The sequence below is a fragment of the Notolepis coatsorum genome (genome assembly GCF_963971535.1).
Source record: "Notolepis coatsorum genome assembly, chromosome: 15".
In the NCBI taxonomy this organism is placed as follows: Eukaryota; Metazoa; Chordata; class Actinopteri; order Aulopiformes; family Paralepididae; genus Notolepis; species Notolepis coatsorum.
In genome coordinates, this window is record NC_140179.1 from 56,892,253 (window position 1) to 56,916,993 (window position 24,741).

General features: G+C 41.8%; 1 protein-coding gene across 1 annotated transcript in view; it reads right to left on the reverse strand.

Moving 5' to 3' along the window:
- Positions 1–2,874: 2,874 nt before the first annotated feature.
- dnai2b (dynein, axonemal, intermediate chain 2b) overlaps positions 2,875–24,741 on the reverse strand; it is a gene marked incomplete at its 5' end in the record, with an annotated part of 63,613 nt that continues 41,746 nt past the window's right edge. Inside the window, 7 exons of the mRNA XM_084330323.1 lie at positions 2,875–2,942; positions 8,864–9,088; positions 13,337–13,483; positions 15,454–15,589; positions 16,271–16,494; positions 22,691–22,813; positions 23,079–23,218. Of these exons, the coding sequence (XP_084186449.1) occupies positions 2,916–2,942; positions 8,864–9,088; positions 13,337–13,483; positions 15,454–15,589; positions 16,271–16,494; positions 22,691–22,813; positions 23,079–23,218 (1,022 nt within the window). The 3' untranslated portion in view covers positions 2,875–2,915. The remainder of the gene's footprint in view (positions 2,943–8,863; positions 9,089–13,336; positions 13,484–15,453; positions 15,590–16,270; positions 16,495–22,690; positions 22,814–23,078; positions 23,219–24,741) is intronic.

Here is a 24,741-nt window from a genome sequence, read left to right on the forward strand (position 1 = left end):
AAAAATATATGTGTGGGTCCAAAATGAATGTTGTTGGTATCTCCTCCCTACTTCCCATTTCCCCACATGGAAGGCACCTGATTGGATATGACATGCTCTAGTGCGACATCTAGTGGCTGACTGTTATCTATACTTGCAGGTGGGTCGCAACCCAAAAGTGGGTCGCAGGGCCATTTTGAGTAAAAAAATTAAAAATTTATATATATATTTTTTTTTATATACTTTTTTTTGCACTACCTATCTTTGTGAAAGTGGCTTCTCAGCTCTGGTCCAGCTGAAGACAAGCGGAGGAACAGATTGGACATTGAGCACAACCTCAGAGTTGCTTTGTCTACCATCACCCCAGACTTTGAGACTCTTGTCAGGAGCAAACAACATCCCCAGTTATCCCATTAGTTCCCTGGGATGTTAAGCTAAGAAGTCTGCTAAGAAGGATATATTATTATTATTATTATTATTATTATTATTATTATTATTATTATTATTATTATTATTATTATTATTATTATTATTATTATTATTAATTATTATTATTATTATTATTATTATTATTTTATTTCATTGTGTTTTTAGCCCTTAGTTGCACTTTTGTTGCAACCCCAGTTATCCATTAGTTCCCCCAAACTTAGGTCTGTTATGTTAAGCTAAGAAGTCTGCTGAAGCATAATATTATTTATTATTATTTAATTTCATTGGGTTTTTACTAGCAATAGTTGCACTTTTGTTGCACTTTTTTGTGTTTATTTCATGTTTTGAAAGATTGCGTAATACTGCATTTTTTTTTTACATAAATCATAGTGGTTCAAAATTTTGGGTCGTGACTTAATGACTAAGGAAAATGTTGGGTCCCGAGGCTAGACCAGTTGAGAACCACTGTCATAGGCCTAGCTCATTGACTTAGCCGCAATAACAATGATTACTTTGACACATTGATAAGTCTCCTTAGAGACTTTAAAAAATTGCCATGGGCGACTATATTTCAAGTCATCCTGGCGGGGTATTGGGTTAAGTTTTCAACCAGCAAAAATCACGTCTCAGATAAACTTCATAGACTACGATATTGCCTCTGCACAAGAATGCTGGGTAAGGGCCACATTGTTCCCACCCGACTGCACGCAAAGGCACCCACACAAACGGTCCTCTAGCTTCTTTTTTTGGGTGTATTTTGAAGACAAATCTACCATTCAAGTACAATGGCATGGATAAATAGTGTTCTCTATTTCATAAATTACCCCAGTTTAGGGCAGAAATATCAAATGTAAAAGAAGTTGCTAAAGTTGACAAATTATATGTTCATTTACATATGCATGCAAAGCACTCTGGGTAATGTGCACTGCACAACCACATTGGCGACAGAAGGCGTTTTGGCTTTTTAGGGAAGCGCATTACCCAAGACTTCCCACGTGAGCAAACACGCACACTCCATATTAACATGACTACAAATGTCCCCACTGCTTTTATTTCAAAGTAATAATCTCAAACATTTTCATGTAATTTTTTTTTAAAGGTGTCTATTCTGCCCCTCTCTGTCGCCAAATGATATAACACAATAGCGATTCTACCTATGCCCAGTTCACAAATGCTTTTTCATCTGCTGTGCTCAGCTGTTCTAAACACTGGTGTCTGGTAAGACATTCCAGGGAAGATTATTCGGCACACATGAAGTGAAGTGTTTTACATCACTACCAGCAACAGTAGTTTATGTGGAATGAGTAGAAGGCTGACAGACTCATTCATGGTTAACATGGATTTTCAAGATGGATAGCAAGTCAATACAGTGCAAAAACACAGCAGCAATGACTACTTTTCGCCAATAGATGTCCCCTAAATAAACACAAATGAGGAGTTTACAGATTACCACTTTAACTTGACCATTGTCCCTTGTGTACTTTTTCTTTGTCAGGATGCAGGCTTTGCATTGCACGGGACGACTACGGGCAGAATGGTAAACAAGTGGCCTCCCATAAAAGTTATTTATTTAGAACTTTTTTAGCACATTATTAAAAGGTAAATGAAACAGTACCCCTAACGGCTGTAGTTTGTACAATTTTACTAGCTGTAAACTGTCTCAATGCTTCCCCTATAAAAAAAATTAGCAAAGAGAAGCTGCACTGCATTGCAGGCCCATGTGTCTCAATGCATTGGAACAGCCTGCGGGTGACACAACAATGATGTCATCACCTATGTTTTCCAGGAGAAAAGTCGCAAGCAACTGGACAGCATTGGTAACGGTCACATAGGCCAGGGGTTCCCAAACTTTTCAGGCCGGGACCCAGAAAATAAGGCGTCAGAAAGCCGCGGCCCAATGCACATCGTCAGGCTTTTCTTTTCTTTTTTTTTCTCCATGCAACCGATTTTTTAAGCCAAATATCACTTCAATCCTATTAAGTTAGTTATTCATTTATATGTGCTATTTATGAGAGGGCTAACTTGTTGCAAAATAATAATGATAATAATAATAGCCTCATTAAAATACTATTGTTGCTTCGGTTGTTTTCAGCATTTTATGTGCATAATCTGTTATTTCGTTTGAAATGTTCGTTGAAATAAGTAGATTTTTCGTTTTTGTTTATTTATTAAGTTAATATAAAACCATATAGTCACATTTTAGAATACAATAGAATAGAATTTTAGAATACAACTAGAAACACTGTCCTGGCTTGCTTCTAAGTTCAGTGGCCTGACACATTTTTTTCTTTTTTTCTTTCTTTTTTTAAATCATCTCGCGGCCCTCCCGTGGCTGCTCGCGGCCCACCTTTGGGTCGCGACCCCGACTTTGGGAACCACTGATCTATAGCACCTTTAATATGATAGAATAAGACATGCAGTGCAGGTTCAGGAGTACTGTGTGTGGCTCGTCTATCTGACAGAATGTCCCGTCTTTGCTTCATTCGTCGACTTCTTTTTCTTCTTCTTCACTTCTTTTTCTTCACGTCTTTCTCCTGAAATATAAAGAAAAGGGAGGATTTCATGGTAAGAAACATCACATACGGTATACTCAATATGATTGATTAAAAACACGTGTACGATGGGAAATGTTCAATTGTGGTATGCTGCTAATAAATTCTATATAATATAAACATGGAGAGTTAATTTGCAAAAACAGATAATAAATAAAATGTTTTAATGATTTGCCAATGCGCAAGTAGATTTATGCGCAATTTACTTATTAACAGATACTAAATAAATATATAATAAATACATTTTTAACAGATAATAAATAAATATAATAAAAGGATAATGATAATATAAAAATATACATATCATAAATACAAACGTGGAACTGTTTCTGCAAATTAACTCTTTTCAATTTTCAATTCAGTCAATTCAATTATGGCATTTTCGTTGAGAATTCCTCTACAGCCTTATTGGTTTACATGGGTCAGAAATGGTTGAACATTGAGTTTGATCAAAACCCCCAACAGTTAATGGCGTAGATTTAGCCAAATCCTGTTAGCTGACGTCATCATTGCCCTCGTTACCCAAGTGACATCACTGATGACACCGATGGAACAGATTTTGCACATTTTGTACCATTTGTTTACACATTCGCTGGCCAGACGGGAAATGTGGGTGGAAAGCCCGGAGCTTTCAAAGAAAAAAATAGAGATGCAGGAGCAGACTCATCCCACACATACATGGAAGAAATACTAAAAGTAGAAATACCATTAAAATGTGAAATTATGTATTTGGGGGGGGGAAATAGATTTCGATATAAAGGATAACGACAACAAGTATATATATATTTTTGGGTGGCAACCAAAAGGCGCTCACAGGGAAGTGGATGAATGAAAATGGATGGATGTGATCCATGAGATCTATGTGATGGAAAGGTTTGACACAGCAGAGGGAAAGGCTTGAGGAAAGGTGGGGAGATGGAGGGACCAGAATGTGTGTAGACTGTGTGAAATACAGAGAGAAAAGACTCTATTGTTTTATTTTTATATTGTTTCTGTTTGCATGTTTTGTATTGAAGAATTAAAAAATAAAGGTAAAATAACAAAAAGGGAAAGCCGGAGGTTGTCTTGTTGGCTCATATCCTGATTGAGTTAAGTGATCATGCCATGACGCCTCCGCTGCTGCCGGCCTGTGAGCCTTTTCCATCTCTCGTTTTAGATAAATAAAGTATGTGCGTATTCATCCACAATCTATAGCTCAACATGAAAATATTCGCAATTAATCGTAAAAATCGTAGCAAAATAACAACGTTTATGTTTTCGTTCGCTGGGAAACTACACTGCTATTTGGCGCTGCTGACTGACGTCACCACAGCGTAGCCTCCTGCCTGTAGTCACAGACCTAGGATCAGATTTCCCTTACATTTCATAAGCTTAACAATTCGTACAATGGGAAAATAACTGACCCTGAATCTGTGGCTAGTATCTCTCTGGTGATCGTAACCATTAATCTCTAAAGCCAACCACCATTTTTAAAAGCAACAATCACGTTACCATATTTGTTTATATTTTAAATCGTATAACGTTATTTCGCTGCATATTAAATCACTGTAAATACTAATGTAAATCATTGTTTCGTTGTACATATTGTGTATAGTTTATAACGTTATTGTTTTTTACATGACGTTAGTAGCTAGCTAGCTTGCTAGCCGGCATTCCCGAAACTCCTCTAACATGCCCCGATTTAAAATGGTTCTCTCCTCTTTGTATACTTTTGTCCTCACAAACAAAGTATTCTGCCAGGGAACTTATGGACACGACAGTAGTAGTAGTTATAAGGTTTTTGAGCTTGTAACGTTAACGTTAGTTAGCTATCGTGGTATCAACAGGCCGTGACGTGTAGCTAGCTAGCTTGCTAGCCAGCATGATGCGTGTGCAGTGCTTGCCCCACAGGTCTGAGAAGAGGACCTGCACATTTTACTCGTTCCCAAAACTCCTCTACATGCCCCAATTTAAAATGGTTCACGACAGTAGACATATTGCTAACATCTAGTACGTTTAGCGGGGTAACGTTAACGTTAGCTAGCTAGCTAGCTTGGTATCAGCTTGCCGTGACGTGAGCAGGGGTGCAGTGCTGGGCATACGCGGTCAAACGACGTTTGGGCTTCATCACTGAGGCAGAATTGTGCGCATCCTATTATTATGCAAAGTCTAGGTGATATCACTGTGTGTGCGTGTGTGTGTGTGCGTGTGTGTGGAGTGTTGGGCGTGTGTTATGTGACAAAAGACCGCCGTCTCGTCCCCAGCTCCGACTCATGAAAGAGGAGAGATACATGTATGCGCGTGCGCGCGGGAGCGCGCGTTCACGTGGCGTTTGGCCTTGGCCCATATTACGACTGCACCCCTGGATGTGAGGTAGGCGACAGCTGCCTACTGAACAACAGGCTGACTACTGGTAAATGTAGTTCTTTTTTACGACAAATTAAAAACCTTATAACTACCTTTATTTCAACCAAAAATGCTTAAACAATAATGTTAGTGGTAGAAGGGAACTCATTTTGTGCAAAAATGGAAAGCTTGCCAATGTTCATGCGGCAGAATTGTTACAATAGCCGATAATCCATTTTCCCAATGATAAATCCCTATACGGGTGGAACACCCAGTGACGTCAGACTACACCTCCGTAATGTGCAAGACATACAGAGACATGAAATTGCGTTTCCCCCTTCCCGTGTATATAAAAAACAAGATCTAATATAAACATAAAGTAACATATAGTACACTATAAACATAAAGTAACATATGGACAGTATACAGGACTATATACAATGTAGATTAGACAGTAGCTAAAAAAAAAGTGAATGTATGAGTGAATGTAAATATAGAGGTAAACGAGAACTTACTGTCCCACCGTCCACCGGGACATGTGCTATTTCCACCCACATCTCCACCTGGCTGTGGAACGTGCACATTAACCCGGTCACATCCACCACATTAACCCGGTCACACATATATATATATAAAAGATAAGATAAGATCATATTTGTAACTCTGTAATGATGCTGACCCTGCATTTATAAGATAAGACCATTTGTTTTATGGCTAATATTCCAAATGGCAATTTTCCATGTTTGGCTTGTACCCAGTGGCATGGCACGATTAAAGAGTTTCGGAAACTACTGAAATATAAACACTCATGAGTCATGACCCATAGCAGCAGTCTTTAAATTATAAATATAAATGAATGATAAATGAAAATAAAAATAATTCATAAATAAACAATCAAATGAAACAGATCAAAACATTTTCCTCATTGAGGCCTCTAGGCTCTAAACAATCCAGAAAAGTCAAAGTCAGACATGAAATATAAAAGCTTTCCCTTTGAAGCAAGAGCCTGTCTCTGTCGCCCCCTCTTGGCGGTCTCAAGACTTGCTCTAAACCCATGTATTTTTAAGCCATAAATATCATGTCCTAACTTATTAAAGTGCCTTGCAACTGAAGACTTCTCGTAATTTCTTCTTATAGAACATTTGTGCTCAGAAATATGATTTTTAAAATGTCTTCTTGTTTTTCCAACATAGTAAAGGTTGCAAGGACATTTGAGCAAGTAAACCACAAAATCAGAATTACAGGTGATCCGGCCTCTAACAGCGATACTCCTACCTGTACTTGGTTGTAAATAACATTTCTCTTTAATCATGCCATGCCATTGGGTACAAGACAAACATGGAAAATTGCCATTTGGAATATTAGCCATAAAACAAATGGTCTTATCTTATAAATGCAGGGTCAGCATCATTACAGAGTTACAAATATGATCTTATCTATCTATCTATCTATCTATCTATCTATCTATCTATCTATCTATCTATCTATCTATCTATCTATCTATCTATCTATATATATATATATATATACACAAATTATCTTAAAACTGTGATTGCACACATTTCCTGGGAAATATTGACATTCACTGACTGGGTTAATGTGGTGGATGTGACCGGGTTAATGTGCACGTTCCACAGCCAGGTGGAGATGTGGGTGGAAATAGCACATGTCCCGGTGGCCTGTACGTTAATGCCAAGCAAGCAGTGCAAAAATGCTTCCGCATTCGTCACCGCACTAGCGTGCGGTAAAGCGCCCTTCTTTTCAGACAAATGCTACCGTGCGTGCACCGGCGGCGGCGTGCTCGCTCAGGTGCGTGCGTGCGCCGGCGTGCTCGCGCGAGGTGCCCGCGCATGCGCATGAGATCCCGCCTTGAGCGGAGCTCAATATATATAAGTCACCGCCCCTTATTCAGTATCTACCAATAGCTCAATTGGCAAGGACACATGGCTGTGGATCCTATGGCTTGTTTGCTGGCGAGTTCGAATCCCATCGAAAATATTTTTTAACGTGATTTTTTTTTAACGTGTATTATTTCGCCGGTTAAGGTTATTTCGCCGGTTAAGGTTAGGCATGGTTAAGGTTAAGGTTAAGGTTAGGCATTGTTTCGGAGTTGGTTAAGGTTAGAACGGTTAAGTTTAGGCGCTGTTAAGGAGCTGGTTAAGGTTAGAGTTTGTCAAAGAGAATGGCAATATAATTTCTATGGTTAAGGTTAGGCATGGTTTCGGAGTTGGTTAAGGTTAGAACGGTTAAGTTTAGGCGTTGTTAAGGAGCTGGTTAAGGTTAGAGTTTGTCAAAGAGAATGGCAATAGACAGCCTATTTCCGCGCGACCTGGGCGCTGGGCGGCGGAAAATGAAAGGCGCATTACTGCATGCCACTACGGTAAATTTTTGCACTGCTTGCTTGGCATAAAGCTACACGCGTCCCGGTGGACGGTGGGACAGTAAGTTCTCGTTTACCTCTATATTTACATTCACTCATTTTGTGCGTGCGTGTGTGTGTGTGTGTGTGTGTGTGTGTGTGTGTGTGTGTGTGTGTGTGTGTGTGTGTGTGTGTGTGTGTGTGTGTGTGTGTGTGTGTGTGTGTGTGTGTGTGTGTGTGTGTGTGTGTGTGTGTGTGTGTGTGTGTGTGTGTGTGTGTGTGAGATAGAGAGAGAGGGGGGGTGAATGTAACAAGTTCCTAACATTTTCTTTCCCCTATTATTGCATGCACACTTTATTCATTGTTTTAAATTATTATTTTCTTTACTAACTCCTATTACTATAATACAATGCTAGAGACTCAAAAAAGACATTTATAATGCATGTCACCTTTAAGTTATTTTTTGCATCACTCTGTTTTGAATTGTATGCAAATTTGCTATGCATGAGGGTCATCCTTTTGTGTTAAATGGCTGCATAAAGCAAGCATTTGTTGACTCATGTTGATAAGAGTATTAAAACTTGAAAAATATCTGTTTAAGGTAGATTTAGAACAGATTAAAAATATGCGATTAATTTGCGATTAATCGTGAGTTAACTATGGACAATCATGCGATTAATCAGATTAAATATTTTAATTGATTGACAGCCTTATATATCTTTCTGCTTTTCATGCTTCTGAAGAGGTTGTGCTTGTAAATTGTATTTTGTGCAGATGTCTTGTTGGAATGTGTTGTCACTTCCTATGTTGTCACTTCCTGTTTGATTTGTATCAATTTGGTCACTTACCCTTCATGCTTCATGCAAGCCATTTCTGAAGAAGGTGTGTTCACACCGAAACGTCATGATTTCAGGCTGCCAATACATTTGAAAAACCTGGAGTGCGTGGTTTTGGACTTGTTTCCCTATTTTTTAACTCTCATTCATAACATACGGTAATTTATAACTCTAATGATGCTGACCCTGTGTTTCACCTGACATAGATAAGATAAGATCATATTTATACTCTGATGATGCTAGCCTGTGTTTCACCTGACATATATATAAGATAAGATAAGATCATATTTATAACTGGTGATGCTGACCATGTGTTTCACCTGACACATATATAAGATAAGATCATATTTATAACTGTTAACTGATGTATAACTGATGCTGACCCTGTGCGTCTCCTCTTCCGTCTCTCTCCTCTTGATCTCCGAGTCGACCGCCTCGAAGAACTCGGCCTCCGCGCGCGCTATGAGCAACGAGGGGCTCTCCGCTCCGTCCGTCTCCCTGTTGGCGTCGTCCTCCTTGCTCTGCTCCGAGCGGCTGCGCTCCTTCAAACGCATCTCGCGTTGGCGCGCTTCCAGAATCTTCTCTCGCTTGGTCTCCCGCTCAAACATCTGAAGGAGGCAAAAAAACGCAGACGGGCCGTCGGACACACAGTTTCTCAGGGGGCTCATAGACCTGTTCGCTGTCCACGTCAGACTCAGTGTGCATGCGCATCAGTGGGGCAAAAGGAACGTAAATCCTGGTCAGAACAACAGGGCAGACTACAATATATTTGCATTTGTTAGCCATGCTAGCGATCTAAACAATCAATCCATGCCAAAGCTACAGTAGATATGTAAAAGGTGAAAGACTCACACTCGCAGCCATGCTGATTTGGCTAAATGACTTCCAGCTGTTTTTGTTTGAAACTACTTTTATTCAGGGGAGTGTCATGCAGTGGCGGCCGGTGTAAACTACATTTGGGGGGGGCGGGGGCAAGCTGACCAAGCGGACACTGACTGACAACGTTTCCAACGTCGAGTTCATTCATACTACACTAGTACACGTATGATCAATACAATAATGAACACATATATATATCTTGTCATTTTAAACAAGTTACCATTCATTCATTCATACATTATGCATCACGCGCTGCAAAATTAACACGCTGTGTTGAGAGAGCGAGAGAGAGAGAGCGAGAGAGAGAGCGAGAGAGAGAGAGAGAGAGAGACAGAGAGAGAGAGAGAGCGAGAGAGAGAGCGAGAGAGAGAGAGCGAGAGAGAGAGAGAGAGAGAGCGAGAGAGAGAGAGCAAGAGAGAGAGAGAGAGAGCGAGCGAGAGAGAGATGCATTAACTCACTGTTTAGTTTAAACGTGGTCCACCGTCCAGGAGGGCTTGATAAAGTGTATAATGTCCACTGTCCCATAGTCCCAGACTGTTGATGTACTGACTGTCCAGCAAATAGCTTCTTGTTAGCACGACAAGTACTGATGAGCAGTGTTGCCCATTTCCGCATCTAACAGCCTGCAAACTACCTGGCGTCTATCGCCCTGCTCTAAGACAAACTCTAACCTTAACCAACTTTGAAAGAGTGCCTATTCCTAAGCTTAACCGTCGAAAGAACTTGCCGTCACGCTCTAACTAAGACAAACTCTAACCTTAACCTACTCTGGTGGTCAGTAACATGAGTCTCCGACTCCCAGTCCCTCCTACTTCGAATAGTGGCTAGTGTAGAAACTGGCGTCGGCCAATCAGAGAGCGTCTCCGAGAAATGCGGCTACGGAAAGTATTGACGCTGCTTGCTTAGATGATAATAGATTGCTTGAAAACGCGCCCGGTTTCCATCATAATACATCATATTTCAACGCACAGCGAATTACGCACTGATTGGCTGCGACGGATACAGCGATGAAACCAGTGCACGCCCACTGTAAGCGATATGCGTCTAGCCCAGGAGAAATGCGGCTATAGAGGCGGTATTATTCTCTAGCAGACAGTCACTTCCTGTTAATGAAAACAATTATTTATATTTGATATATTAACGTTATATTGTGCATTGGAAACACAAACATACTTAAAATTAGTAAATATTATTCATTTTAAACATGTTTATTTTATTTCTAGGGCTTTAAAAAAAAATCTTCTTCTTCTCTCTTTTAACCAGGGAGGGCGGCGCTCTAGCGCCCCTATTGACCAGCCGCCACTGGTGTCATGGATTCTCCATAAAGCTCCATGAAGCTGCGCAGGTAGGGAGCAACTTAGTCACATGACTCAGTTGGTATTGCTGATTGGCAGGCATTTATAACAGACAAATTCTGCTGAAGGCTCAGACGATCTTAGACAGCTCAGCCTCTGACCATCCTCTCTTGGAGGAGTTTGTCCCCCTCCCCTCTGGCAGGAGATATAGGCTCCCCAGGCTAAAGAGCAACAGATTTAAATTTCCATACATCCCCAGGGCACTAAATGCACATAACTTCCTTTAAAATAACAGTATTGCATTTTCATTTTCCTTTTCCTTTTCTTTTTCCTGGTTGGATTCTGTAAGATGTGATGTTTCTTGTGTTGTGTTATTTGTTGTTGTTGTTGTTGTCTCTACCACTGCTGCAAAGCAAATTTCCCCTTGAGGGACAATAAAGTCTGAACTGAACTGGCTCGAACACGGTGTGTTTGTATACAGCGAACAGGTCTATACAGAACCAAGCATTCGACTGTAATGTACTTTATACAGGGGAGACATTTCGACTAGGGACCGGGGGGACATGTCCCCCTCACTTTGCAAAATCTTGTTTTTGTCCCTCTCACTTTTCACAGTCCCAAAAATAACATTATAGCGTTAATTAATATGCAAGACTTTTTCTGTGTACGTTTGTGCAATGACATGTCGAGAGGAGTATGGCTAATGAAGAAAAGGATGGTTAAATGGAAATCGTTGCGGGTATGATTTGAGCTACACGCTAAAATAATAATCTATCGCGCACGCACATATTCCCCATCCCATAATAATTGTGTGTCCCCCACTTCTCAAACAAAAGTTTCGCCCCTTGACTTTATGTGACAAATAAAACAAAACTTGAAAACTTGAGACAGTCACACTTTCGTACTCCAGCTGATCACAGATTCAGAGAAATAAAATGACAGTTTAGATTCCTAGTCCTCAAGGTTATTTATTTGTAAATGTTTACTTTATTTTATTTTGTCTGTACTGTCATATTGTATTGCTGTTTGCAATAAAGTAAAAAAAAATATTCCTAGTCCTCTCAGGAGGTGTCAATATGGCTCCATGCAGTCTGTCACGGTTGTCATTTAATGATGAACACCTGTTCTCATTTGCTTTTTTGTCTGTGATGATGATTGTAACGAGGAGAAATTAGATTCACACATCCTATCATGATCCTGTACATCGTGTCCACAGTCAAATGTGGCCTTAAATGGAGTTTTGCCGGAGTCAGTCAGTGCCTGTTGCTGCCTCCTTATGACAGCTGATGTAAACACTATATTGTTTAACCTTTATTTACCCAGGGTAGGTTCGCTGAGCACAGATGCTCTTTTTCAGCTACGTACAGTAGCTGAAACAGTACTGTACAGTATGTACAGTATGTACTGTACAGTATGTACCAAGCAGAGTGCTCTACCGAGTTGATGTAAACACTCTATGATGTACTGTATGTACCAAGCAGAGTGCTCTACCGAGTTGATGTAAACACTCTATGATGTACTGTATGTACCAAGCAGAGTGCTCTACCGAGTTGATGTAAACACTCTATGATGTACTGTATGTACCAAGCAGAGTGCTCTACCGAGTTGATGTAAACACTCTATGATGTACTGTATGTACCAAGCAGAGTGCTCTACCGAGTTGATGTAAACACTCTATGATGTACTGTATGTACCAAGCAGAGTGCTCTACCGAGTTGATGTAAACACTCTATGATGTACAGTATGTACCAAGCAGAGTGCTCTACCGAGTTGATGTAAACACTCTATGATGTACTGTATGTACCAAGCAGAGTGCTCTACCGAGTTGATGTAAACACTCTATGATGTACTGTACTGTATGTACCAAGCAGAGTGCTCTACCAAGTTGATGTAAACGCTATATGATGTACTGTACTGTATGTACCAAGCAGAGTGCTCTACCAAGTTGATGTAAACGCTACAGTATATGATGTACTGTACTGTATGTACCAAGCAGAGTGCTCTACCGAGTTGATGTAAACACTCTATGATGTACAGTATGTACCAAGCAGAGTGCTCTACCGAGTTGTACTTATATGGAACAAGTCTAAATATCATGTACGCATAAACGTGACGTTACTATCCTCTCTCTCCTCTTCACTCTCATCACTCTCTTCTCCTCTCTCCTCTTCTCTCATCACTCTCTTCTCCCCTCTCTCATCACTCTCTCTTCTCCTCTCTCTCCTCTTCTCTCATCACTCTCTTCTCCTCTATCTCCTCTTCACTCTCATCACTCTCTTCTCCTCCATCTCCTCTTCAGTCTCACCACTCTCCTTCTTTTTATCCAATCTTGTAATACTTGTATCTTTGTTATTATACTAACTGTATGGATCCATATTGTAAATAAACTATCTTATTGAATTATAGATAGTCTCCTACTCTGTCTGATATTAATTTCAACATCAGTATTCAAATTCCTACCTCTCGGGACCACAGATCCTGAATTCCATCTAATTACAATGATGGAAGTGAATACTATGAACACAGTTGAGAAGGCCAACTTGATTCCTTCAATGGAATGTATAACAATTCCCAGGATATAATTTTCTTTTTAAATCACGATACAATCACACAAATAAATTGTAGATGTTAATATGGATTGCCCAGCCCTACTATAAGGAGTATAGTGTGTTAAAGTCTTACAGCAGTGACCAGGTTCTTCTCATTCCTCTGTAGGGTGCAGAGCCCAGGCGAGATCTCCAGCAAGGTGGCAGTGCCCATCTGAGAACCACAGGCCAGGAAGCGCCCATTATCCTGCACCCTCAGGCTGTAGAGAGCCTCGTCACACACCTAACGACAACATCAACACAACATAACATTATATACACCATTACATGATATAACATGTAATGCAATACCCACCCACTACCGTCTGACACTGTGATTGTTATTTGTGTATTGTTATTTTGTATATTGTACAGTATTGTAACATTGTCTATTGTATAGTATTTAATGTTTCTGTATAGTATTTAATGTTTCTTGTATAGTATTTAATGTTTCTTGTATAGTATTTTATGTTTCTGTGTAGTATTTTATGTTTCTCTTTCATTACTTGTGTGATTTTATTACTGCACCTTAAATTTGAGTCCCGAATCTCATTGTATGCAAATATAATGACAATAAAGTACAATCTAATCTAATCTAATCTAATCTAATTATGCGATGGACCCTTTTATCCAAGGCACATTACAATGCCATGAGTGAATAGATTTGTAGTCAAGTCAAGTGTTCCTTTATTAATGAATGGGAATGCAGGTGTCATAGCAGCATGGGGGGGGGGGGGGGGGGTTACAGGTAGAATAAGTAATAGTAATAAATAGAGCATATAACATAGAACAAAGTGCAACATAATAATGATGATAGTGATAATAGTGATAACTAGGGATGCTCGATATTGGCTTTTTTACCGATACCGATATACCGATATTGTTCAACTCTTAATCAACCGATATCAACCGATACCGATATATGCAGGGTTTCCCCCGCCCAAAAATGGAATAATTTCAGGTAATTAACATTACATATCTCTTATTGTGGAATTAACACATTATGCATACTTTTGACAATAAATAAAATCAGAATTTGTTCTTACTTGCTTGCCTGGGTAAATAAAGGTTATAGAAATGTAAAAAAAAAAAAAAAAAATATATATATTTTCCAATATCACATTTTAATGCCGATATCGGCCAATAATATCGGTGGGCCGATAATATCGGACATCCCTAGTGATAACAGTTGTGAACAGTAGTGAGTAGCAGGATTCAATCAGACCAGTAGTAATAGTGATGATGATGATAGTATACATGGTCTTTATTAACATAGTAACACAGTGCACCAGAGTCCACACAGTGTTTATTAAGAGTCATATAGTCAGTGTTTATTATTAAGAGTCAGATAGTCCTAACAGTGTTTATTAAGAGTCAGATAGTCCTAACATTGTTTATTATTAAGAGTCAGATAGTCATATCAGTGTTTATTATTAAGAGTCAGATAGTCCTATCACTATCAGTGTTTATTATTAAGAGTCAGATAGTCCTAACAGTGTTTATTATTAAGATAGCATTGACAAAGCAGTCAATTACTAAATGAATCAGTTTAGCCTCATATCCTATGAGATTTGGAGGCAAAGTTGCTCAGAAGTATTTGAAATGTGAATGTAACCCAACACTGTGTGTTTCAAGTTCAAGTTTCAAGTTTCTTTAATAGTTGTCATACAGAAGTACAGAATACTTTTATACAAAATGCTTCTTACTGTTACGCTCCAGAGACTGTGCAAGACAAGATAAGTATGAAATAAAATAACATAGTATAGCATGTAAATTAGAAGTAAAAAAAGGGGAGGGAGTGTTCAGTATGTACAATGTACATATGTACAATGTTCGATGCAGAATAGACGTAACTGAGTTACCATATAATATACAATACTGTGCAGTGTACTAATACAATACTATATAGTGCAAGGCAGAAATGGGATGAGGTGCAATTTAGGTACAATTTACAGTGGGTGTACGAGTTGTAGTGCAAATCCTTTATCAATAAATATAAAGTGTGTTTGTGTGGTTTAAGTGAGTGTGTGCGTGTGGGTGTGTGTGCTGTGTGCATTTGATGGTTGTTGCATAGTGTTTATTGTTCGTGTGTGTGTGTGTGTGTGTGTGTGTGTGTGTGTGTGTGTGTGTGTGTGTGTGTGTGTGTGTGTGTGTGTGTGTGTGTGTGTGTGTGTGTGTGTGTGTGTGCTCGCGCGTGGGCGTGTGCGTGTGTACTTTGAGGCTGAGCATGGGGTCGTTCTGCTTGAAGAGGATGTCCCACACATCCAGTGTCCCATCCATCTTCAGAGTGAAGAACACAGAGGGTCTGACCGGACTCCAGCACGCGTCTGTTAAGTACGACATGTGGTTCCTATAGTATCAACACACACAGGGGAGTAAAGTACTTGAGTACTATTGTACTTTGTTACAATACTTAAGTACTGTTTTTGGGGATTTGTACTTTACTCAAGTATTATTAGGTTTGTATACTTATACTTTTACTCGATTACATTTCAGAGAAAAAAAAACATACTTTTCACTCCTTACATTTAAAATGCAGACCTACACAGTACAAAGTACAAATATCGCAGGTCCAACGTTTTTAATTAGTATATTTGTTTCTCTGGCCGAACTAACGTTAACGTTATTAATCTTACGGCTGCACGTTATTTAAAAACAGCCAATCAAATCACCATCAATGGAAAATGAACCCGCCCATACCCATGCTGATTGGTCCTTGTGCAAGCCTAGAAAGCGGGGATCTTTGATTAAACACCTGCTATCAGAAGAATAGACAGTCAGAAAAAAAGTTTTAACTTTAACTTTTTAGTACTTAAGTACATTTAAAAGTAGAAACTTTTTCACTTTTACTCAAGTGTGTTTTTAGCCAGATACTCTGACTTTTACTTGAGTAAGATTTTGAGACGGTACCCATACTTTCACTTAACTGTAATTTCTGGGTACTTTTTACACAACTGCCACACAACACACTGGTGTTAAAGTATGACATGTGGTTCCTATATAGTATCAACACACAACATGTTTCTCTTACTTGGTCCACATGATGGGGGACTCCTTGATGTCCTCGGACCAGATGCGGGCGGTCCAGTCTCCCACGGTGAGGAAGTTCTTGGGCAGGAAAGGGTTCCTCTGCAGGGCGTAGACGGGACCGTGGTGACCAGCGAATGTACACACGATCTTCTCCGCCGGCGTCTTGGCCTTACGGTTGCAGGACACCACCAGGCCTTGCTCAGTCCCCACCATGAACTTGGTAGGCTGAGGAGACAGGAAGCAGCAAGGGCACACATGGTCATAGACAAGAATCAAGAATAGAATCAAGGGGTTATATTTGTCACTTATACAACAGCATGCAAATTCCTCAATTCTGATTGGCTGAAACAGTCAAGTTAGACGTGGTTATTTCTCATAACCCACGCTCATGATCCCAGAACCCGCCCACAACCAATTACAATCACTCCGCCAGTTTCGACTTTGTAGGAAAAACCAAGATGCCGGACAATAATCTTTACAAATGGATGTGTTGAAAGCGTCATAACGACTAATTCAAAAACAATTCTGTCATGTGGAATGTGTTAGTTTCTTACACAATGTTGGATTATGTAATTGGTGGGTCATGAGTCATTGTGGAACAAAATAAAAATCGCGGGAAGTCTGTTGTTAGATGCCATTCTGGCCAAAGGACTCCTTCCTAGAGCCTTGCATGCTGGGATATCCAAGATGGCAGCAAGGAAATAGTCTCTGTCCAGTGTTTGTTCTTATTTTGTTTGTTTTTATTAGCTTTTAAGATATTTTGCACTCTTTTTAAAACAAGTATTTTATCCTTCACCCTGCCATTCTTTCAACCCTGAGTAAGGATTTTTCATTGCTCAGGCAGCTAGCCACCAGCCATACAGAAGCTAGCTACCAACAGCTGGGTCATTCCACCAATCCGGTCCGATTTGGACTTTGGGATTTTTATATGTTTTATCAAGAGCCCTGCAGCAGCTAGCTACCAACAGCTAGCTACCAACAGCTACCCACCAGCCCTGCAGCAACTCGCTACCAACAGCTACCCACCAGCCCTAAAGCAGAACCAGCGGATCCTACTGCGTATACTCCCCGCAACAGGCCCAGTTCTCTGGGCCTCTGTGGTAAGTCCTGACCTCAGCTGGAGTTGCCGGTGCCATTAGCTGATAGGCTACTAACTCTCCTGCTACTGCATAGCCTACTTAAGCTAACCAAGCTAGCTAGACCATTCTCTCACCGCAACGGACCTCTCTGAGGTCCTCGTGAGTAAGTCTCTGTTACACGGGTAGGCTATTTAGGGTAGGCTTGATTTCATCTTCTCAACACTGTGGCCTCTTCTGTGAGGCCTCGTGTGTAAGTCTTAACCCATGCCCTATAAACATCACACCAACTAACAGCCTGCCTGCTACCTGTCATCTATCCACCACTTGTATACTGGCAGATTTTTTCTCTGTCCCCGCAGGGATTTCCTGGGAGAGGCCTCCAGCTCTACTGGGCCTCCATCTCCACCTGAGGACCTCCAGCTCCACTAGGCCTGCAGGCTGCTCTACCTGGGCCTTCAGTCTATTCCACTGAGCCTCCAGCTCCACTTAGCCTCCAGCCTGCTCTACCTGAGCCTACAGCTCCAGGATGACATCAGACACCAGTCCCCACTGGAGTGTTCCACTACTGGCTGTTGCCAGATCGCCAAGCAGTTGGAGGATTTGCTGGAGCGGGTCTCCCTCCTCACCACCATCCATCTGGAGGAGCAGAGACATTGGGAGACCATCCTGTCGGCTGACCTGAGAGAAGCACCCCCCGCCCCCAGTTCGGGTGGATCTTCTAGGGAGAGCCTATACAGGAAGCAGGAGCCAAGCCCAAGCTCTCTAGCTCCACTCCTACTCACCCCCCTCCCCAGGCCTGGTCTAAAGTGCAGTCGAGGCGTAAGAGGCGAACCTGGGACTCTCGTCTTAGCCCTCCACCCCATGAGTCTCTCTCACTCTCCAACAGATTCAACATCCTGGAGAGTGTGTAGCTTGACCACCGGACACCAGGGGCCAAGAGGCAACGTCCGGGGTCAGGCTCACCCACTCCTATGGCTAGGAGCTGTCTGGGCCCCCCACCACAGGAGCGGGAGGAGGATCTGCCAGCTACTCCTAGCATTTCTAGGCGCCCTGGTTTCCCGGTCTTCACCCCCAGACCGAAACTGACCTCCTCTCCCGGGGCGTGGGAACAGGTGTTACAGCAGACTGGTCATGCAGGAATGTCCTTCACTGCTGCTCCTGGTACCACGCCTGTAGCCGACACGCAGGAGGCGTGGATGGGTCCCCTGCCTCACTCTCTGAAGGATCCCCCTCGCCAGCCGCGCCCCCCTCCCTCGCTCTGAGATCCGCAGTGAGTGGGAGTAGGGAACTGGACTGGAAACATAGAACTTCGGGCTGACAGCCACCCCACAAGCATGCCAGGGTACAGGCTTGTAGCGAGCCTGCTAGTCATGCTAAACCGATGGAGCCTGCCAATCCCTATACCTTTCCTAACCATGCTGGGTCCCTCCTCCACCAGGTTCCCCACTCCTCTCTTTCTATCTCTATCCTTAACCCGGTATATCCAATCAAAACTAGAATATCTCGTTACGCTCCGCTTTACCCAGCTCGTCCTTGTGCGATAAACCATGCCAACTTAATTGCGATTAAACCTACCCGCATGGCTGAAAATCGCGCTGTTAAATATACAGTGTGTGTGAAGGTTGGCCTTATCAACATTCGCTCTCTGCCAACCAAAGCTCTTTTGGTAAATGAACTGATAACAGACCATAGTCTCGACTTATTGGGCCTCACTGAGACATGGCTTAAACCTAATGACTTTCTGCCCTTAAACGAGGCTTCACCCCCTAATTTTAGTAGCTCCCATATCGCACGCACCTCCAAAAAAGGAGGCGGAGTTGCTCTAATTTACGACTCTAAGCACAACTTTACATCCGACGCAAACTGTAAGTTTTCCTCGTTTGAGGTGCTCCTGTTGCGTCCCTCTCCCCCCAACAGAAAGTGTGGCGGTCTGATTCCTACCTCCACTGCATCCTTTGTAATGGCTGTCCTTTACCGCCCCCAGGCCCTTACACCCTCTTCCTAGATGAGTTTTCCACTTTCATCTCTGAGCTTGTTACACACTCAGATAACATTTTAATTGTTGGTGAGACAGAGTGGGGGGAAGACATTCGGGAAATAACGACGGGTTCGGGAATAGAACCTGGGTCGCCCGTGTCGCGGCTGAGCGCGCTATGTGGTTCGCCACTGGGGCGCCAATTGTTGGTGATTTTAACATTCATTCCAACAAAACTCTAGATCCCCTAAATAAGGCTTTTACCGACATCATTGACTCTGTCGGTCTCATTCAAATCGTTGACCAACCCACTCATAGTGGTGGGAACACCCTTGACTTAGTCCTAGCCCGCGGTCTCACTGTGTCAGATTTGACCGTTTCTCCCTATGTTCCTGCTCTCTCTCCCTTCCTCTCTTACTCTGGCCCCCTTGATCTCTTTACAGACAAACTTAACGCCGCCCTTCGTATCACGCTCGACATTGTCGCTCCCCTTAAGCCTAAAATTAAACGTGCTCCGCAAAAACAAACTCCCTGGTTTACGGAGGAAACTCGCTCCTTTAAAAAGGCATGTCGCAAATTTGAACATAAATGGCGTTCGACCAAACTCTAAGTATTCCGCCTTGCCTGGAATGATAGTTTACGTAACTACAAAAAGGCACTCTCACTTGCCAAAACCTCATATTTTTCCAGGCTCATTAATGAAAACAAAAACAACTCAAAGTTTCTGTTTGACACAGTTGTAAAACTTACTCAGAAATAACCAAATGCCCTAAACCATGCGTTCTCGGCTAACGAATTAATTAAATTCTTTACCAAGAAAATGCATCTCATAAGAGATGAAATTGTTGGCTTACTCAACAATCAGAGTCCCTCCCAACCTCTGATGGGCTTTCCCCCTGACTTTGAATCCAGCCATAGCTATGCTGCCTTGAAAACGTCTCACTTAGTGCCCTCTCTAAATTGGTTGGCGCGGCTAAACCCTCAACCTATCTGTTTGACCCTCTTCCAGCAACTCTCATCAAAAAAGCCCTGCCCTACTCAATATCTTCAACACCTCCCTGTCTACTGGCGTGGTACCCCTGGCCTTTAAATCATCTGTCATTAAACCACTACTTAAAAAACCGAACCTCGACCCTCTAATCTTAAAAAATTACAGACCCATCTCCAATCTTCCGTTCCTATCCAAAATATTAGAACGGATTGTCGCAACGCAACTTACTGACCATCTATCAAACAATAATCTTAATGAATCTTTTCAATCTGGCTTTAGAGCCTTACACTCCACCGAAACGGCGGCTACTAAAGTCACAAATGACTTACTGCTCTCTCTTGACTCAAACCTAACTTCTGTGCTCTTATTGCTTGATCTCAGTGCAGCCTTTGATACTATCGATCATTCGATTCTTCTAGGTCGGCTTGAGAATCATGTTGGCATTCGGGGTCACGCACTTGCTTGGTTTAAATCTTATTTAACTGATAGAACACACTGCGTGCGTGGTCTATAATGATTTAACATCCGAGACCCTCCCAGTGCAATGCGGGGTCCCACAATGCTCTGTCCTGGGCCCTTTGCTATTTTCGATTTACATGCTACCCCTCGGCAATATCATACGCAAATTTGGCATAAACTTTCATTTTTACGCTGATGACACCCAATTATATATACCTATGAAGCCAAATGATTCCTCCCAATTACAAAATCTTGAGGCTTGCCCCCCAAACCACAGAGGCCTGTTTCAGGACATCTCCCTCAACTTTGATACTTGTCATGTATCCCAGAGCTCCACCATAAAAAACCTCAGAGTAATTTTTTATTCCTCCCTCTCATTTAATGCACATATAAAAAATTCGAAAGAGGGCCTAAGCCTAACCAGTTTGAAACAAGGCGGACATTAATAAAATGTTCAATCAATCAATCAATCAATTCAATAACACACGCTCACTTAAAACAGCGCACCTCCCAGCTGCTTCTATAGAAAGTAGGTTCAAATATTTTTTTTTACCTACTTTCTATAGAAGCATCTAAGAATGAAGTTCTTAACAGTTCTTAACCAGTTCGAAACAAAGCAGACATTAATACAATTTTCAATCAATCAATCAATCAAACCAATAACCCACGCTCACTTCATTCTTGCCTTGAAACAGCGCACCTCCGAGCTGCTTCCACACGGAGGCAATTTTTTTTTTTTTTTTGAACAACTTTCTCAGCTGATGGTTGTCAATAAATCTTCAGTTAATGTGTGTTTATTGTATAGCAATAAGGTTGGATGAATGCGGCAGTTGTATAAAAGCCATTAAACCACGCGCAGTCGTGGGTTATTAGACCACCCCTAGGCATGGTCTAATTCTCATAACCCACTCCTGCGTGTGATGTAATGCTTAAATACATACCAGGGCATACAGTGAAATGCGGGTGCGATTGTGCAAAATACAATAATAAAATAGGCATAGAAGAAAAAAAGAAAATAGGTAAGACACAAGATGTGCATGGTAAAAAAAGACATGCCAAGTTCCTGAGAAACTGGTTCCCATGTACACTACTATACGATATACAATTTTAACTCCGTCATTTTTATACTTAATGTATCTAAACTATACTATACAATACCTCCAATTTTGTTTAAAGTGATTGTTTTAGTGGTTGCAGCATGAGTGTTATACATACATGGATGGGAATACATAGAGGGAGGGCACCTCGTAGTACAATTACTTGGCTGGGGCTAGCCATGGTCTAGCATGGTATGGTATGGTTGGGTTTGTGTCTCCATTAGCTGTGTTCAGCCTGGCTTGGGCTAGCCATGGTCTAGCATGGTATGGTATGGTTGGGTTTGTGTCTCCATTAGCTGTGTTCAGCCTGGCTGGGGCTAGCCATGGTCTAGCATGGTATGGTATGGTTGGGTTTGTGTCTCCATTAGCTGTGTTCAGCCTGGCTGGGGCTAGCCATGGTCTAGCATGGTATGGTATGGTTGGGTTGGGTTTCTGTCTCCATTAGCTGTGTTCAGCCTGGCTGGGGCTAGCCATGGTCTAGCATGGTCTAGCATGGTATGGTGTGGTTGGTTTTGTGTCTCCATTGTGTTTCTTGTAAACTCTCCGGTTGCTAGGCAATCTTTCCAGCTGGCATTTGCAAGGTTGTGAAAGGTGTCCGTCTCAGCCAGGTTTGGCAAAGGTTCAAAACAAGACAAAACGGCTAAACCCTGGCTAGTGTAGACAAGGTGTCAGCTCCCCGGGTTGAAAATATAGCAACGCTGCACAGATAGTTCCTTGCTGCTGAAGTGTGATTTTCTAGGGGTTGTGAAAATTACACAAAGATTGAGTCATTTTAACACACAAGTATCTTTTGAAAAGCTGGAGCTCTGGACTCACTCACCATGGTGGTGTCAAACTCTAAGGAGATGGCACCCAGGGCGTGGTCCAGGTTACCCTTCTTATTGGGGTCCAGAACCAGACGCTCAGTGGGCTCACTCAGCTTCCGGATGTCCCACCACAGCACCTAGTGACACAGACAGACAGACAGACAGACAGACAGACAGACAGACAGACAGACAGACAGACAGACAGACAGACAACTAGATAAATACATAGAGGGTGGTCACCTCGTAGTATAATTACAAAGAGAGAGAGAGAGAGAGAGAAAGAGAGAGAGAGAGAGAGAGAGAGAGAGAGAGAGAGAGAGAGAGAGAGAGAGAGAGAGAGAGAGAGAGAGAGAGAGAGAGAGGAGAGAGAGAGAGGAGAGAGAGAGAGGAGGCTCGTCTCACCTGACCGTCGGTGGAGGCAGAGAACATGTCGGTTCCCGTCTTGGACTGCAGCCAGATGACCTTGTAGACGGGGTCGCGGTGGCTGTGCTCGATGGTAGACATCTCCACCGGCTGGCTGCCTTTACGTGTGTCCCAGTAGGCTGCTCCGAGACACACACAGGCACACACAGGCACAGGCACACACACACACAGGTCAGGCACACATACAGGCACACACACACACACACACAGGCACACACACAGGCACACACACACAGGCACACAGGCAGACACACACAGGCACACACACAGGCACATACAGTACACACAGGCACACACACAGGCACACACACACACACAGGCACAGACACACACACACATGTTTGTTTATGTGAAATATGGGGACATTACATAGACTTACATGCATTCTGTAACTAACCATAACCTTATTCCTAACCCTATCCTAACCCTAACCATAACCTAATCATAACCATAACCTAACCATAAACTAATTTGTGTTATGGGGGACACCCACATTTGTCCCATAATGTTTTTGGTACCCATTGCGTGAGTGGTGGTAAACAGGTCAGTGTCCCAGATAATTAATTGCAAACAGGCAAGTGGTGCGTGGGACATTGTGAACGCAGTCAGAGACCTGTCAGTTACCTGTGTGATTGATTACGGTGATAATAGAGATACTGAACAATACCTTGCTAACTGCTTTTTTTTTTAAATCATGGATGAACAAAACATTCAATGTGAATGGTTGATTTGAATTTCAAGGACTTTTTAAAGCAGTCATGCGGCCGTAGGGTCATAATGAGGAGACGTAGGAAATGTCAGAGACATCATTTACAATCGGTGCCTGAGATAAGAGTCATGCTGGCGGGGTGGATGGAGACTGAAGAGAGAGAGAGAGAGAGAGAGAGAGAGAGAGAGAGAGAGATAGAATGAAGCCTATAAACTGAACTGTCAGAGAGAGAGAGAAAAGGAATCATATATATATTTACGTTAATATCGCGTTAACTTTGACAGCCTTAATATATATATATATATATATATATAAGGAATCATATAAATATATATATATATATAAGGAATCATATAAATATATATATAGAGAGAGAGAGAGAGAGAGAGAGAGAGAGAGAGAGAGAGAGAGAGAGAGAGAGAGAGAGAGAGAGAGAGCGAGAGAGAGAGAGAGAGAGAGAGAGAGAGAGAGAGAGAGAGAGATAGAATGAAGCCTATAACTGAACTGTCAGAGAGAGAGAGAAAAGGAATCATATATATACTTACGTTAATATCGTGTTAACTTTGACAGCCTTAATATATATATATATAAGGAATCATATAAATATATATATATAAGGAATCATATATATATATATAGAGAGAGAGAGAGAGAGAGAGAGAGAGAGAGAGAGAGAGAGAGAGAGAGAGAGAGAGAGAGAGAGAGAGAGAGAGAAGGAAGCATATAACTGACCTGTCAGAGAGAGAGAGAGAGAGAGAGAGAGAGAGAGAGAGAGAGGGAGGGGAGGGGAGAGGGGAAAATGAAGCCTTTTCCTCAGAAAAGAAGAATGGTTGCCTCCGCCGTCGGTGTGTGAATGTGTGAGTGAATGGGTAAAATGTGAGTAACAAATTGTTAAAGCGATTTGGATAAAAGCGCTATATAAAAAAGCAGCCA